Source organism: Coffea eugenioides, chromosome 10 (genome assembly GCF_003713205.1).
Source record: "Coffea eugenioides isolate CCC68of chromosome 10, Ceug_1.0, whole genome shotgun sequence".
In the NCBI taxonomy this organism is placed as follows: domain Eukaryota; kingdom Viridiplantae; phylum Streptophyta; class Magnoliopsida; order Gentianales; family Rubiaceae; genus Coffea; species Coffea eugenioides.
In genome coordinates this window covers 11,229,743-11,246,306 of record NC_040044.1, presented here as the reverse complement: position 1 = coordinate 11,246,306, position 16,564 = coordinate 11,229,743, and the positions used below count along the sequence as shown (strand labels likewise).

Sequence of the window (16,564 nt, the reverse complement as noted above, 5' to 3'; positions counted from 1 at the left end):
TTTGCATCGTTGGTCCCTCACATTTCTGGTCAAGGTGGTTTATCGTTCTTACCCTTTAAAAATTGGGCAAGTCATGTGGGCTCGTTAAGTTTTGGCTAAAATCCACTCAGAAAAGTGAAAATGGACTAAAGGTGATCATTTTTTGTTTGTTATGGATTAAAACTAATTATTTTCGTTTTAAGGAACTAAATTTTCACATCAATGATGTGTGAGGGACGATTGGTCTAATTCTCCCTTGAATTTTTGGGCAATTTTCCAACTCTAATGGCGATGTTAATCATAGTTATTTGGATATTAATTCCAACGGGAGATGCATAATGGGGCGCCAGTCAGGATTGTCCATATCAATTATTATTGGGTAATAGTTAGCTAGCTTTGCTATATTTTTTTTGTATTAAGTGATCTATTGAACCTCTCAACTGATGTTACGGCTAATTGATTAGTTGTAAGATGTGATTTGACTAATGAATTGATAACAAGGTTGTTGAAATTAGAAACAAAGTCATCGTCAAGTTTTTCAATAACAGGGTAATAGTTGAAGTCTACTTTTTTTTTTTGTGATAAGAAAACATATTTCAATAACGGATTACTGGAAATCGTCCAGCATGATTGATATATATTGCTGCCCTAATGGCAGATAAAACATGCACTAAAATTATAGGTCTGCAATTTAACAAATACATAAGACTTGAGAAATTAAGGACTGATCTAAAAAGTACCAGAAATTTTAAAATCATTCCATCATAGAATAAATCGCTGAAGCTCACTCTGTGCATGCTGTAATCGTCAGATCTGCTAATCAACAGTTTTAAGGTCCAATAAAGATGATGAGATCTGCCGAGATAGATCTAAATCTAAAATAAATTCATCCATAGATATTTGTGCATGTCTATTCCCTCAGATATGCTATCCAACTGGTTCAAGTTCAAAACTGATATTGAGATCTGATGAGAAGACTCAAGAAGTTTTAGATCTAACATATAGATATAAAAAATTTCAAAAAATTTATGATGTGCTTTAATACCAGCAATATTGAATCGATTACATGATCAAATGGGGTTAAAATAAGTGATTAAAATACTAGACTCTTTCTAGCATAAACCAGTAAGTTGATTTGGCAAAATAATCCATCATATCAAAATTATTTTAATCGTATAAAGTGTTTAACAAATCACACGAGTGGGTTTGGGTGGGTCAACCCAACACGAGTCTAATAAGTTAGGTTAGGATTGAAGTTTTCTAATACAAACATGATAATGACATAACACCATCCATTGCCATCTCCACTTGAAAGTCAACAAAAGAGGCGGCAATTGATAGGTTGCAATTTTATTATTTATTTTATTATTAATTTTTCCTATTACCTGATCTGATGTGGATTAATTATTAGATTCTACTCATTTTTTGTAATTTGCATTTATTTCAGGGAGTAGAACGAAAATACCACAACCAAGACCAATTTAACAGCCATCAAGAAAGAATTCAAATGAAAGGCATACAGGGGCATTTTGGGAATAAAAGAGACGCAAGCCCTTTTTAGACAATTTGGCCGAAGTTTTCCTTTTCCTGGTGTGGGCCGCCGCACAGAGGCATCAAAAAGTAGCAATTTGAATGGGAATTGAGATGGGAGAGGACTGGCATTAGCTTTTTGGCTTTTCTCTGGTAGTTTTTTCCTTCTTCGTTAATTAGGACCTTTAGCTTAGCTTTCCGTGACTTTTCTTTCGTGGCTTTGAGTAGTAATGCTCCCTGTTATGTCAGGAGCAATAGAAAGATTCCATCAGACTCTGTGACTTTCGTTTCCCTTTCATTTGTTCAGACGAATTGAGCTTTCCTAAACGCAGATAATGGCAGCGATTCTTGCTTCAGTTTTGTATGGGTTTTTCTCATCAACAATGAGCTAAACCCTTTGTCTAGTCAAGGGACAATGGATGCTTTGATTCGTCCACAAATTATGAGATCGATTTAATTTAATTTTTTTCTTTTATTTATTGGTATTCGCATATTCTTGGATTGTAGTGCTTATGATTATTTAATTAATTGATTGTCTTGGATCCAGATAATTAGTTAATTTGGTAATCTATTGTCAATTAGGGCATTAAATTCGTAATTGTTTAATTGCCTTGAAATAGTGACAACTGGCATGATTGGGTTTGTGTCAGGGGAATACGTGGGCTAATCTGAAATAACCCTGATAGTGCGTTATTTGGTTAGAATAGAGCTCATCTAATACGTAAGGCAATTGGAGAATTAAATTTTATGGGCGTACCTAAGATTATTTCTCAATTAGAGTAGTGATTAACGGGCGTACCTTAATCATCGACACAGTAAGGAGGGGTTGACTGTCATCGCTTGTTTGGCAGTTATAACCTATTTATTAATAAATAATTGAAATTGCTTGTGCATCGATGATCAATTAGGTGAACCATTGCTGAAGTTATTTCTTGGCTAGATCTTTAATTATTATTACCTTGATTTTAGCGAATTGCCATTTGATTTTTAGTTGCCTATTTTATTTGATTTTTAATTGTTTTCTTGTTTTAATTGTTTTAGACCTTCAATTATTGTTACTCTTAGTTTAGTGAATTGTCATTTAATTTCTAGTAAGTTATTTATTTTTATATTTTTATTTGAATTTCTTTGATTGTTACCTTCTGCACAAAAACACCTCCTTTGTTACTGTAAATTTGAAAAGAAACAATTACACCCAATCCCTGTGGATTCGACCATGCTTGCCACTATTTACAAAAATTAACTTTAGTTGAGCAGGTTTTTATTATTGCACATGCTGACAACCTGTCAGCTATGGGTTGCTTGACACGCATCATATTTCTTAATACATCAGTGTGTAATTTACTAACATCCTTAAATTATGAATTGATTCGATAAAATCTTCAGTATTTGAGTTTTGAGTAATCCTAATAACCGTAGAGAGTATGGAAAAATTAATACCTAATTGACTAGACGCAATCTCAATTCCTTTATTCTTATCACAACTCTTTGAAGTTTCAAATAAGCCTTATCTCAAATCTTTGAAGTTTCAATTATTATTCTGCCGCATGTACTTCGATTAGTATTACAATGGACCGAACGCTCTCAAGATTAATCCCGGTGCAACGAACAGGGTTTAAAACTAGTTAAACTAAGAAAGAGAATAACGCCTTTCTTTAATATACTGAACTAATTAACATGATGTTAAAAAAATTATTTCCACTATATGGGAAAATATTTGGAATTAACCAAAAATAAACTGGAAAAATTCGGGCAGTCAACTACAGGCAGGAAAAACTGCAAGATGTATAGTATATGTAGCCTTCTAACTGTCTAGTTCATAGACCCAAACTAATGTGTTACATAAACGGATTACCATTTTAGTTAATTGTTTACAGCATTTAATTTGGAATTTAAGCTACCACATGTTGGAGGAATTCATTTGGGAGAATATTGTTTATTGAATTCTTGATTTGTACAACAGCACATTGCCCATATATCTGCTTTGTAAAATGAACCTTGACATTTAAAACCAATGAATCTAGATTAATATTATACAAGGTAAGAATTTAATTAATGCTAATGAACAGTAATTGATATAAAAGAATAATTTTAAAATAACATCCCCTCAAACTCAAGATGATTGCAAGGAAACCAACTCCAGTTTGCACATGAGATCATTTGGGAGAAATTATATAAGGTAAGGTCCTAATTGATGCTAAAGAACAGTAACTGATATAACAGAATGTTTTACATTACCACCACAAGTGACCATACCTAATTGAAATTCCAATGGGTTTAAAATATATCATGTTAATTGTATATAGCTAAGCTGGTATCAAGCCTTAAACTTGCTGTATGTATCTTTTCTTATAGTAGAAAAAGGCAAAGAGAATATTTATTGCTTTAGTTGAACTACTTTTCTTATAGTAGAAAATGGCAAACAGGATATTTATTGCTTTAGTTGAACTACTAAGAAAGACTTTCGAGCATCTCTTATCCTTAACGTAAGTGCATATATGATTTTCAAGAAAGAGGCACAGAAGTTTCTGTATTTCCAAAAACCAGGTCATCAAAAAAGATCATCGAACACCTCTGGATTTATAATGGGGTAGAAGTGCATGATTAGTAACTGCTTCACTTCTAGAAACAATTAATAAGGTTTGACTATGTGATATGGAAAATTACAATGGCTTGGGATAATATGTTTTACTCCCTCTGTCCCATTTTGATAATTCTAATTTTTTTTACATAGTTTAAGAAAAAGTAGTTAACTTTGTTGGAAAAATAAATTTAGATTGTAATTTTTCTAAAATATCCTTACATTAAATAGAGTACAACTTTATATTAATTATTCATGGAAACTTGAATTGATAGTTTATGAGAATTTGAATTAATGGTCAAGAAAGAATCAATCATCATTTTACATTAAATGGGGTAGGTTATATTCAATAAAAATCTATATTAGATAAGGTAGTTTATACTAATAACAAGTTAACAACCTACATTGAATAAGGGTATTTTAGAGAAATTAAAAGATAACTACATTTTTCAATTGGAAAGTGGATTACAATTTGGGAGAGATGAAAAAGGAAAACAGGACCATGAAAATGGGACAGAGAGAGTATCGCAAAACCTTTTTGATTTTGGATCAAATCAATGCTCTAATTTATTATTGCATATTCGACTAAGTTTATTTAGTCAGAGGATTCTAATTTATCCAAACTTTTATTTAAAAAAAATTATTTTGTTAGAGGATCTAAATCTGAAAAAGATAAGATTGAATTTCTGGCTGCTTCTCATAGCTAATTCTCTATTATTTTCCACACAATTCTTCCCGGGAATTATTTTCGCTTAACGGTTAAAAAGTATGGAAGGTTAAAAAAAAGCACCAAATCATTCACAGGTGACAGTTGATTGCAAAAAAGGAAGAGGAAATAGAGTGGTACATTTAAAAGAATTTTTTTTGAGCGGCTTAAATAAAATTAAGTTTTTGTAATAGTACTCTGTTTTCAATAGTATCCCTCAAAAAGAATGTAAAATTAAGCATCAATCAGGGCTCTCTAAGGAGTACCTGTTGGAAGACCTTACGAGGAATTCAAGAATTACATCACGAACTTTTCAAACTTTTTGCCATTAAAGTAGAACTCTAATCAGGAAATTAACACTGATAGGGGACCGTTCCAATTAGTATATACCTTTCTTGTTCTTTTTTTTTAACTTTCCATAAGAACAGGAAGGGAAAAACCACTATCGAATGCTCAGAATGTTAGCCATAAGAAGATATAGGGTTAACAATTTGGTGCAACATGCTCCCATAAAAATCGAATGGCAAGAAATCTAAAATTTCATGCAAAAACATGCGCCCCATTGTTAAATCGTACGCTATCTGCCCAAACCAATTTAATTAAAAGAAGCTAAAGTGCCAATGGAAGTATAACATTTTCCAGTAAGGGACCAGCCATGGAGAAAAATGATCGGATTGGTTGGGGTATAACATTGAGAAAAAAATGATTCCAGAAAAGTATAGAGAGAAAAAAAGAAAGTGACGGGTTTTTTATATGTATACAAGTTTAAATCCAATTTATATCCGTTTTGACTACAAATATACAGGTCAAATTAGTAGTTTGGGACATATATCGGGTCGATCTCACGAGAAAGATTGGACAATTATCGATACTACTAAAGTTTCTCTATTATTTGGACGATCGATGAATTAAAAGAAACAAAACTATGCTAAACTTATACAAGAAAATAACAATTGAAAGCTCTTTAGGTTATGGTATTCCTAATTACTCATGCAAGTGCTATTTTTGGATCAATAAATACTACTATCTTGGCTAGTTATGGCGTAATTTCCTTATGCATGTAAAACCTACTCTCGTAGTAAATCAACTATACTTATAACTAATCTATACCTACTCTCGTGGTTATGAAATTAACTATAAGTTCATTTCTTCTATGAAATGAATCACTAAACCCACAAAGGTGCACCTCTACTCTCGTGAGTGTACTCCCTAGGTTTAGCACTTCTTGAACTAGTATTAAATCTCAATTTTCATTGAACAAACAACACCTTTAGATAATCACAATTAATGGTACTATGTTAATCATGATTTAAAGAGCTAAAGTGCTAAATAACTTGTTCAAAATAATATCGTCAAATAGTCAAATAATAAATATTAACAATCATAGAAAGTTCAACCAAACTCAATGCATAAACTTTAGAAACATATAATAAACATAGAATCTAAACTTGTATATTAACTAAACAATAGAATCAAGTATAAAAGATAAAGAGTTTGGAAAGAAATGTAACTCTTGTCACATGAATTCATTTCCTTCTTCATCTTTGCCTAGCTAATAAACAAGAAGGATGAACTAACTAGTTAAACTATCCTATACTATACTAACCTAACCCTAAGAAAATGTAAGAACTACATTTTAGTGGTATTTCTTGTACTTAACAAACTTTCTTGATTCTTGCAACTCCATGGCTATTTATAGATGGATTTAGTCAAGAAATGAAGTTTCAAACATTACTTTTACAGCTACAAAGTGGTTGCCACACGTCTATCAATAGTTGTGAATTATTAGAGGAGGAAACAAGTTGTGCAAGTGGAGAGCAGCCATTTCGGACCAAAATCCGGCCATACTATGGCCGGATTGCTCCCCTACTTTGCCTCTCAATTTCTGTTCAGTCTTCAAGGTCATTCCAATTTTGCATCAAATTCAACTGAACTTTTCTCAATGATTGGAACTGAATTAACTCTTGACCAAAACATAAGACTTGCAGTTCATTGAGTTAACTTTCCAATGCATGAAGAATCACCTCATTTGGATTTATGTAGACTACAAAATGACTGAAAAACCCTTGACTGCTCAATGCCTAGTTTCAGCTTTGACCATAGAAATTGGCTGCTGTAATTCAGCTTTTTGACCTAGAAAACCTTTAAACTGGATTTCGACGTCTTCACAAGAATTGTAAACCTATCTCTTATCTTAAAAATGGTTCAAGAATCATTTCAATCTAATGATTGTAGCTCAAGTTATAGCCAAAATACAAAAATGTATCAAACCTGTCAATTTTTCTTTTTCATCCAAATGAAGTCTATTTCCAACTTCTATCAAAATTATGAACAAAATGCAAGTAAAAAGGGAAATAAACCTCATTTAAACACTTAAGAGCATTTTAAACTAATTATAGCCAAAATAATCTATTTTTTTCCTATAGCATTGTAAAAATGACTGAAAATAACATAAAATTTCATTAAATATAGATCAAATTAGTCACTTATCAGAAAGTTCAGCTAAGAGTCTCAGGTAGATAAATGCATGTACCAAGTTGTTGAGAAAAGAGTCATCTTACTGACTTAATATTTAAGTATTAAAAAGCCATGCCACCAACCTAACCTGTAGACCTAATTGTCGGTCAGGTGTAATTTTCTTGATGTGAGAGAGATAAACTTGGCGAATTGTCGAATGAAATATGCCTATATATAGTTTCAAATCTTTGCCCAAATTCCTCGAACCATCAACCGAAGAGTTAGCACAAGAAATACTAGATCTCGTCCACAATCACCATGGGAGCTCCGTTCTTGATAACCATAGCGGCTATGGCACTGCTTTCATCCCTTGCTATCGCTTCTGATCCTAGCCCTCTGCAGGATTTTTGTGTTGCAATCAGTGATCCCAAAGCTGCTGGTAATTCCTTCTAACTAGCAGAAAATGTAGCGAAACATGTTTCTTTATTCTAAGTACGATTTTTGTGTCCTGTCATGTTTGCCTTGACATATAAGTTATCTCTTTGTTTATTTAATTTTTCACTACATTGTGCATGATACCTAGTAAGACATGCAAAAAGCAATGTGGGTTTGTTTTTTCCGCATTATCACATTATTAACAGCTAGTTTTTTGAATGCAGTGTTTGTGAACGGAAAGATTTGTAAGGATCCAAAGGTTGTGAATGCCAACGATTTCTTCTTCCAGGGATTCAACATACCTGGAAATACAAACAATCCAGTTGGTTCTAATGTCACTCGTGTGCTTGTTGACAATCTACCAGGGCTCAACACTTTTGGAATTTCCCTAGCTCGTATCGACTTCGCTCCTTATGGTGTAAACACACCCCATACTCATCCGCGTGCAACCGAGGTCATATTTGCGGTAGAGGGCACTCTGGCTGCTAGTTTTGTCACTTCAAATCCACCAAATAACATGAAAAATCACCTTTTTACCAAAGTCTTGAATCCAGGAGATGTTTTTGTGTTCCCACAAGGTCTGGTTCACTTCATACAAAATCTTGGGAAGACGAAGGCTCTTGCATTTTCTGGTTTTAGCAGCCAAAATCCAGGGGTCAATACTATTGCAAATGTAGTCTTTGGAACAGAGCCCCCCATTTCTCTAGGTGTTCTTACTAAGGCATTCCAAGTTGACAAGAAAGTCATTGACGCTCTTGAGGCCCAGTTTTCTTGAGACAACTCGAAAGGACCCATGGATTTGTCCTAAATTCTACTAGCATGACTTTTGTGCTATGTATGCACAGGGCATTGCAAAGATTGATATGATAATATCATAAATCTGTATTATATGTGTGAGCATAAAGTGATATATTATTAAATAAGTTCTCCTTTTTAGTTCAAGTTATTTTTGTTGAAACGGAAGAAAAAATGAAGATGACAGCGTTAGAACATAATGACCTTGGTGAGTTTTACTGATTCGACTTGATTTCGACATTGTTCGGGTAGAGGACTGAATTATTAAAATTTGGCAAACGTAAATTAATCGGCATCAGTTAACTCGCTACAAAATTGACTAAAAAAAGTTAGCTAAACACTACAGTTATCTCTTCTGTTTCTCAGTAAACATTTAGTTAGGGTCTAACATGTCAAAATATTTTTGATACTTCTAAGGCAAGTGTATGTAAACAGGAATATATATTGCTTGTGCTTCTTCAAAGAAGGAACCGCCAAGAGTGTAGAAAAAGAGAAGCCCGCCTAGTGTCAGCCCACATCCTTCGTCCAGTGTCAAATTCCCAGCGATAAACATAACATGCAACCGTGCAGCAAGGCTAGGCTAGAATGCCTAATGCTTGTCTCACGACGTTCTAAAACCAACTCATGTACCGCTTGGCGAATTGCCGAATTCTTGGGCAATTATCAAAGTGGCAAAATAAGACAAATATTGGCTAGTCATCATTATTAAGAAATTTAATTGTTATTTTTGTAACAGTAATTGAAGAACACAGAGGAAAAGGGGAAAATTTTAAATTGAATTGACATGTAAAAAATAATTTATAAGATGGGATTTGTCTCATCGATTGACGTGGGGAATCTTGCTCAGTTGGTCATAACATCGCCTTATTAAGGTAGAAGTTGCAAGTTCAAGCCCAGCCATTACTTCTCAAGTCTAAGAATGAATATTCAACTTTGTCTTTTTTCTTTCCTTTATGGGTTGCTGGGTTCACGACAAACCAAATAAGACAAAGTCCAACCTACCTCTACAAGGGCAAAGTCCAAGACAAATAACATATCGTTAAGTTTGTCTTCTGTCATTTTTTCCCTTCTGGGGTTGATGGATATGTGACAAAACAAATAAGCACCAAGTCCAATTCACACCAAAAAGGGCAAAGTTCGATACAAATGAAATCATCATTGGGAGTGCGTGACAACAAATCACCGGCTCGAGTAGTTCGGTCAAAAAAACTCATGAGCTTTCAATATATATATTAGTATATAAGTGGAAGGTGGGCTTGCATTCCCTCCTTTGGCACTATTTAATTCATCCCTCCTCCATATACATATATATATATATATTATTTATTTATATTATATTTATATTTATTATTGTGAAATGTTGATTATATATTTTTTTTAAATTATATGTAAAATATAAATTTTTATTAGGTGAGCTCAATTAAGTTTAATTGAATTCGATTAGGCTTCGAGTAAAGTGAATTAAAGTCAACTCGACTTCTAAAAGCTCAATGAATAAAAAGTAATAGTTAGCATGCAAACACCACAAATTCTGTGGCACGATTCAAATCCAACCGCCAGCTTATAATTTGAAACAATAACAAGTGAAAAAATTAAACCAACAGCCAAAAAAAAACAAATAAAAAAACTCCAGGTAGCTCCACACGCAGGTGAAAACTGCACCTCCGTGGGCTGGCTGGCTGGAGACTTGAATCGTGGCCGCTGCCTCTACAGCCACGGAGGCCATTGAAACTCCTCGACATCGTTGAAGGAAGCGTGGACTACAAAGGCCGGCCGGTCAAGCGATCCAAATCCGGTCGATGGAGATAACTAAATCAGATTTGTAACAAAACTAATTACCTTTTTAGTTAATTGTTTACAACTTCTAATTTGAAATTTAAGACGCCACCTGTGACTATACCATATTAAAATCTAAATCAATTTCAAATATCATTTTAAATGTATATAGATAATCAGGGATCAAGTCTTTCCTGCATCTATGTATTCTTATCCTAGGAAAAGGCAACAGATATTTATTCGTCTAGTTGAACTAGTAACAAAGACTTTCGAGCATCCCTTATCCTTCACGTAAGTACATATATCATTTTCAGGAAAGAGGCAAAGAAATTCCTCTGGCCAGTCTGGAAGTGAATGATTTTTCAATTACGTGGTTGGAGTTAACTACTTTCCATATTTTCAAAAACCAGGTCATGAAAAATGATTACCTAGAGTTAAAGCTGGATTAGTATTGGAGTTTAAGTTGCAATCATGACCTTTTTGAATCAACTAATACCGCTAACTGAATATTAAGAGGACTTTGCAACTGAGATTAGCTGTGGAACAAAATTTCTCGGGATTTACAGTGGGCAGAAGTGCATGAATATTAACTTCTTAACTCCTAGAATAAATAAGGTTTGACTAGGTGATATGGAAAAATACAATGGCCTGGGATGGTACTCTTTATCACAAAACTTTTGAGTTTGGATCAAGTTAATGCTCTAATTCATTATTGCATATCCAACTAAGTATATTTAGTCAGAGGATCTAATCTTAAAAAGGATAATTAAGATTGAATTTCTGGCTGCTTCTCATAGCTAACTCTCTTGCACCAAGGAGTAATTTCGAAGTATTAGTTGTACTTTGACCATTCAAACAAAGCATATCGAGGGAGGCATTATAAGTAGCAGTTCTTGGATTCAAAATCTCTTATTTATAAAATAAATAAATAAAAAGCCATATCATTAGAATCTTTTGGAAGTACTCGATATTAGCTGGAGGAAGTTCAAAAGAAAAAATCATTATATCTAGAAATACATGGATTTCAAGAACAACTTCATGACCTTTCCAAACTTTTTACCATCAAAGTAAAATTTTAATCAGGAAATTAAAGCTGATAGAAGACCGTTCCAATTGGTATACACCTTTCTTTTTTATTTTTATTTCTGTAGGAACAGGAAGCACTACAACAAAAATGGCCTTTAGCGGCATTTAAAGGTGTCAGTCTAAATAATCTAACCTGACACTTTATCTATCCTCACACCTAGGGCGAGTGTTGTCCCTTCCAATGTGGGGATAGCCTCAAATCTTTAGCAGCATTCAAATGTGTCAGGAAAACCATGCTGCTATAGCATTCCTTCTGCCAACAAAAACTATTTTTTGTGATAATCGAAAGTGTCCGTATAGCATTAGAACATAAGTAGGATATCCAATTTATGAAGGCATCTTCAGTTGTCTTAATATATGGCTTTAAGGACACGCAGCCATGTGAATTTACACTGCTTTGGACGACATAGCCATTTGTCATTAGTGTTTTTCGAAGCTAAGCTATGCTGACACTTTTAATTGCCAGGAGTTTTTTCCCTGTTTTTTTTTTATGGAAGCAACCTGCAATTAGTCCTCCCTGCTGTACATTGCATCAACCAGAATCCCAAAGGACTTGTAAAATTATCCCAAAGAGCAAAATGCATATAGCAATTTAAAAGAAGAAGTCAATACTCAAATATATTTCATTGAATTAAAAGTCGATAACAAGTACAAACACAACAAGTACTAAAATCGCAAACAAGTACTAAAAGCAAGTACTAAAATCCCAAACCAGTACCAAAAGATTGTCATTTACAATAACTTGAAAGACTTTCTTGTGCACAAACTAAAAGACTCTCATCCCTAACAAGTTGAAAGAAGTAGAAGTAGCTTCCAAACTTTCCATTTTGTTGAGAGTCTTCAGTCATAACCATGAAGTCCCCATCATTCTTCAGTTGTTTCCACATGTGCACAAAGACCAAGGGGATCATTAGATCATCATAGCTAGAACTAAAATTCCAGAAAATCTGCTATGTATTTAAGTGCATATCTCACCAAATGACAAGGCCAAGCAACTGGTGCACCGAGTGCATCTTGAATTGTTTGTTGCAAATCATACGGTCTAATCAATTGCTCACGTGGACTCATTGCAACTTGTATCAGTATTTCACACCAATTTGGCCTAAGAGCTTGTCCCCCGACCTCATCCAATGGATTCAGACTCCGTAAATATCCCTTTGCCACGATTTTTGTTGGGTCAAACAAACTTTTTAGTCAAACCATATTCCCTACCTAGTAAAGATCCAACAAGTACAAGAATCAAACTCATGCCAAATTCCAGATTACAAATGTGAAAGTTTAAAAGTTGTAAATACTTACTCGAATAGGTCGCGTGGCTCGCGATGGAGTTTGGCTTGACACATTGTTAGATGATGATGAAGGATGTCTCGAGCTGTCAATTGGAGAGCCCTTTCCATGTTGAACTAAAACCATTTTCTTCAAGCTGGCTATTTCATCATCTTGTCGCTGAAGCCTTTCCTCCAAACGGATCAATGTTGACTGTTGTTGAACACTTATACGGTAACATGTGTTACGACTAGGAATGTCTTCCCATAAGTCCGTTGGATTCACACCGTCACTAAACAAGTGAACATGACCATGTTTGTCTTGCCCAACCACCTGGGCAAATATATCATTGCGACCAACTGGATCTTGCGACTCCGATGGAAGCTGATTTTTCAGCTCATTCATTTTTCCCTACATAATAAAGGAAAACACTTGTTATTGCAAAAGCCTGTCTGAAAACAATGGTAGAATTTATAGGCTTGTGTTCTCGGATCCTTACCAAATTCTCAGCAACTATGGTACTTGATGGAGTTCCATCGGCATGGGTATAAAACTTATTGAACATTTCTACTCTAGTAGGAGGTCTTCCCAATTGTTTGGCCTATAAGAAATTGAATTTTTTTAATTATAGTTTTAGCATTTAGCATATAATTAAAAAAAAGCTAACATAATGAAACATGTACGAGTAAAAAAAATTAGCAACTAAAAAAAGGATGAGATATCACCAAGTGGTTCCGAAGATGAGCAAATGACTTTTTTCCAGTTGTGTGGTTCATCTTCTTCTCCCCTCTAGCTTTCTTGTTCCTCTCACTTAGTTTCTAAATTTCAAAATCAAAAGCAAGATTACAGCATTGAATAAACACAACTTTATGAAGAATGTTGTAGCTGATTTGTACCTTTGCTTCTTCACTTTTCCAATAAGTCCAAAGTTTGATCCATTGCTCTTCCCGTACCCTCATGTCCTTTTGAAACCGAGTTTCAGCATTTGGCACGGCAGGATCAAAATATGTAGCCTTTAAATCTGCCTTCCAGCTTCTCCATTTTTTGCTAATAGATCTTAAGGTCCAAGCTTCTAGTCCCATAGGCAAAGCAAACCTTTCCTGAAACGTAGTTAGGAACAAGAAAATCAACATAACTTCACAGTAATTTTTGTAGAAAGCATACATAATACAAAAGCTACTATTACCTTTATCACTTCTAACATGTCCATTTTAAGTTTCCTTGGCACCTTAAGCCAACTTTCAACATCTATTGGACAATACATACCATTCCTAGCCAAACTACCCAAGAATTCAGAGAAAGAGGTTTTCTCACTTATTGGGATCCCATTGTCATCGAGTTTAATCTCAATCCGTGGAAGGTCCTTAGGCCGACCCCAAATTTCTTTCATAAATGTAGGGCCTCGGGTTTTCTGATGTACTTCACTTGAATCATTTGCAGTTTCTTTTCCTGTATAAAATAAGAAAAAGGTGCAAGTTATGAACATAAAAAATGCACTTCTGGAATTGGTTCAAACAGTTAGTAATACCTGCAGCGTCCGAGTTACATAACATGAAGGTGGTGTCATTGGAATGTGGACCTTGAGAATCCTAATTTGGATTTTCTTCAGTTGGTACGTGCCTTGTTCCAAGTGGAGATTGTTGAATTGGAGAGTTCTGGCACTGCTCATGCGACTGTGAACCTCCATCAGCTTGTTGATTAACTTGGTCGCCTGATTCATGCATTATTCCCAATGTAGAATTCTGAATTGGAGATTGAGGTGCCTGAGCAACTTCTCCTTGAACTTGTTCAATTACATTTTCATGGCTTGTTCCAAGTGGAGGCTGCTGCCTTGTTTCATGACATGAGGGAGGTTGCTCAATTGGTTCATCTCTCAATCCATTTGCACCGCGCTTACATTTTCGACCTCTACGGGCTATACCTGCATAATTCACCATTTATTTGATACCAGGTCCACCACCATATATATATTTTTTGGGGGAAGAAAGGGACAAATGTAAATGTGTAGCCTTTATTGAAGCAAACACTCTACCTATAGCAGTGCATCAATCTGGGATAGTGGATAAAGTATACAAGCTAAAATTAATGAACAAGTTATCTTGACTACAGCTTACACTGCAAGCCGAGCTCAAGCATACTTTTATTGAACTAATTTTGAGTTGCAACGAATATTATTGAATCTATTGTATATCAAACTCGGGCAGTTTGCTTCTAATTATATTTGAAAAACCTTTTTGCTTATAAATTAGAACTTGAAAACAGCTTTAAGAACTTGATGATTGCAGTTGGGTAAATTTGACGAAACCCACAAATCAATTCTCAAAATCCTAATACTATCATCTCTATCAACAAAATGTTCTCACGTCACAAGGTCTGCTCAGGTCATGTAGTTCCATTTGAGAGGTTACTGAAAAGCTCCCATGGAAAGTAAAAACAGAGCAGAACCAAAAGAAGTCCATCATTCATGGGGAAACCCCTTACTTGCTCAAATCAAGCAGTCCAGTACACAATCATTTGCTGGTGAAAAACAAAACTAATAGAATAGGCATTTTAGAACCCAATATCTACCAAGTACTAGCAAAGACACTTACAATTTTCAACAATCATACTAGAATCCAAAGCTATCATTTTCATTTGTGACTACAAATTTCCTCATAAACAATCAGCACCAACAATTTAGAAGTCCAAGATTCATGAGGAAAAAAAACTTTGGAAATTTACTCTTTAAAGTTGTAACAGAAAGCAACTGACAATACACAACACTATGTTGCATTCGACAGCTCTCACAAGCCACATTTTCCTAATCTAACAAGAAAGAAGAACAGATATCATCTCTACCAGGCTTTCGACCTATGCAACTAGAAATGTGCTTCTCAGAAACGGAGAAGGAGCTTGTCAGAAATGGGAATCGAACAACCTAAATTAGACAGATGTCTACCATGCAATGCAAAATTAGACACAAAATACTGAAATTACCTCAAACTATGGCTTGAATCCCTAACTTCTCGGTTTCCCCAAGCTTAAAGATCTGAACTCCAGCTTTCACCCAAGTTTTGAAGCCCTAATTTCTCATTTCTTGCCACCAAGCCAATGCAACAGCCGAATTAGGGATTTTCATGGTGCGAGCTCAACAAAGTTACCCAAATGGGTTCGAGTTCATAGACGGGTTTATCCAAATTGGTGGTGCGAGCTTGAAACAGAGAGAGAGGGCAAAGGGAGAGGACAACGAGAGAGAGAGAAGAGATGTTTGAAATGAAGGCGGTACTAATGACGCCAAAGTAAATTAGTCAAGCCTCTTGAATTTTTCAATTTGCCGCGCTAATTTTTGTGTGTTTGGGCAAAATTTTGTTAAAGCTACATAACAACTAAAAATATAACAACTAAAAATGTTGTTACAATTGTATACAATATAATACAACTACTAAAAATATAACAACTAAAAATTTTGTTAAAGCTATATAACAACTAAAAATTTTGTTAAAGCTATACACAATATAGTATAACAACTAAAAATATCTTAAATTAAAAATTTTGTGAAGCTAACAAAAAACATGAATTTAATCAAAATGTTTTCGGTACTCAATTTATTTTATGCTGCTAGCAATTATGTACGGCTTGTAGTCTAACAAGCCATTAGAAGGATCGAATTAGTTTATGGAACATGAAAATGAACTTGTGAATATATACATGAACTTTCCACTGATAAACGTTAGGATTAGAATTGATTGAACATATATATATTCAATATTTTCAATTCCAAAGCAATTGCCATTCAACTTTGTGTTTATTATAAGCTATTAAACACTTAGAAGATCTTAAAATTGAACTTTTCACTGATAAACCTTAGGCTTACACTTAGAATTGATTGAACATATATATATATATATATATATTCAATGTTTTCAATTCCAAAGCAATTGCCATGTAACTTTGTGTTAATTACAAGCTATTAA

The 16,564-nt window shown here is 34.3% G+C and overlaps 1 protein-coding gene across 1 annotated transcript; it reads left to right on the top strand.

Annotated features, from left to right (window-relative positions):
- Positions 1–7,532: 7,532 nt before the first annotated feature.
- Positions 7,533–8,630, top strand: LOC113749400 (germin-like protein subfamily 1 member 14). Its single transcript, XM_027293125.1, has 2 exons — positions 7,533–7,692; positions 7,913–8,630. The coding sequence occupies exons 1-2, from the start codon at positions 7,572–7,574 to the stop codon at positions 8,461–8,463; spliced, it is 672 nt and encodes a 223-aa protein (XP_027148926.1). The 5' UTR covers positions 7,533–7,571; the 3' UTR covers positions 8,464–8,630.
- The last annotated feature ends 7,934 nt before the right edge of the window (positions 8,631–16,564 follow it).

Coding starts and splice junctions, on each gene's coding strand:
- LOC113749400 (XM_027293125.1), top strand. CDS start 7,572: ATGGGAGCTCCGTTCTTGATAACCATAGCGGCTATGGCACTGCTTTCA. Junction 7,693..7,912: donor CAGTGATCCCAAAGCTGCTG/GTAATTCCTTCT, acceptor TTTTGAATGCAG/TGTTTGTGAACGGAAAGATT.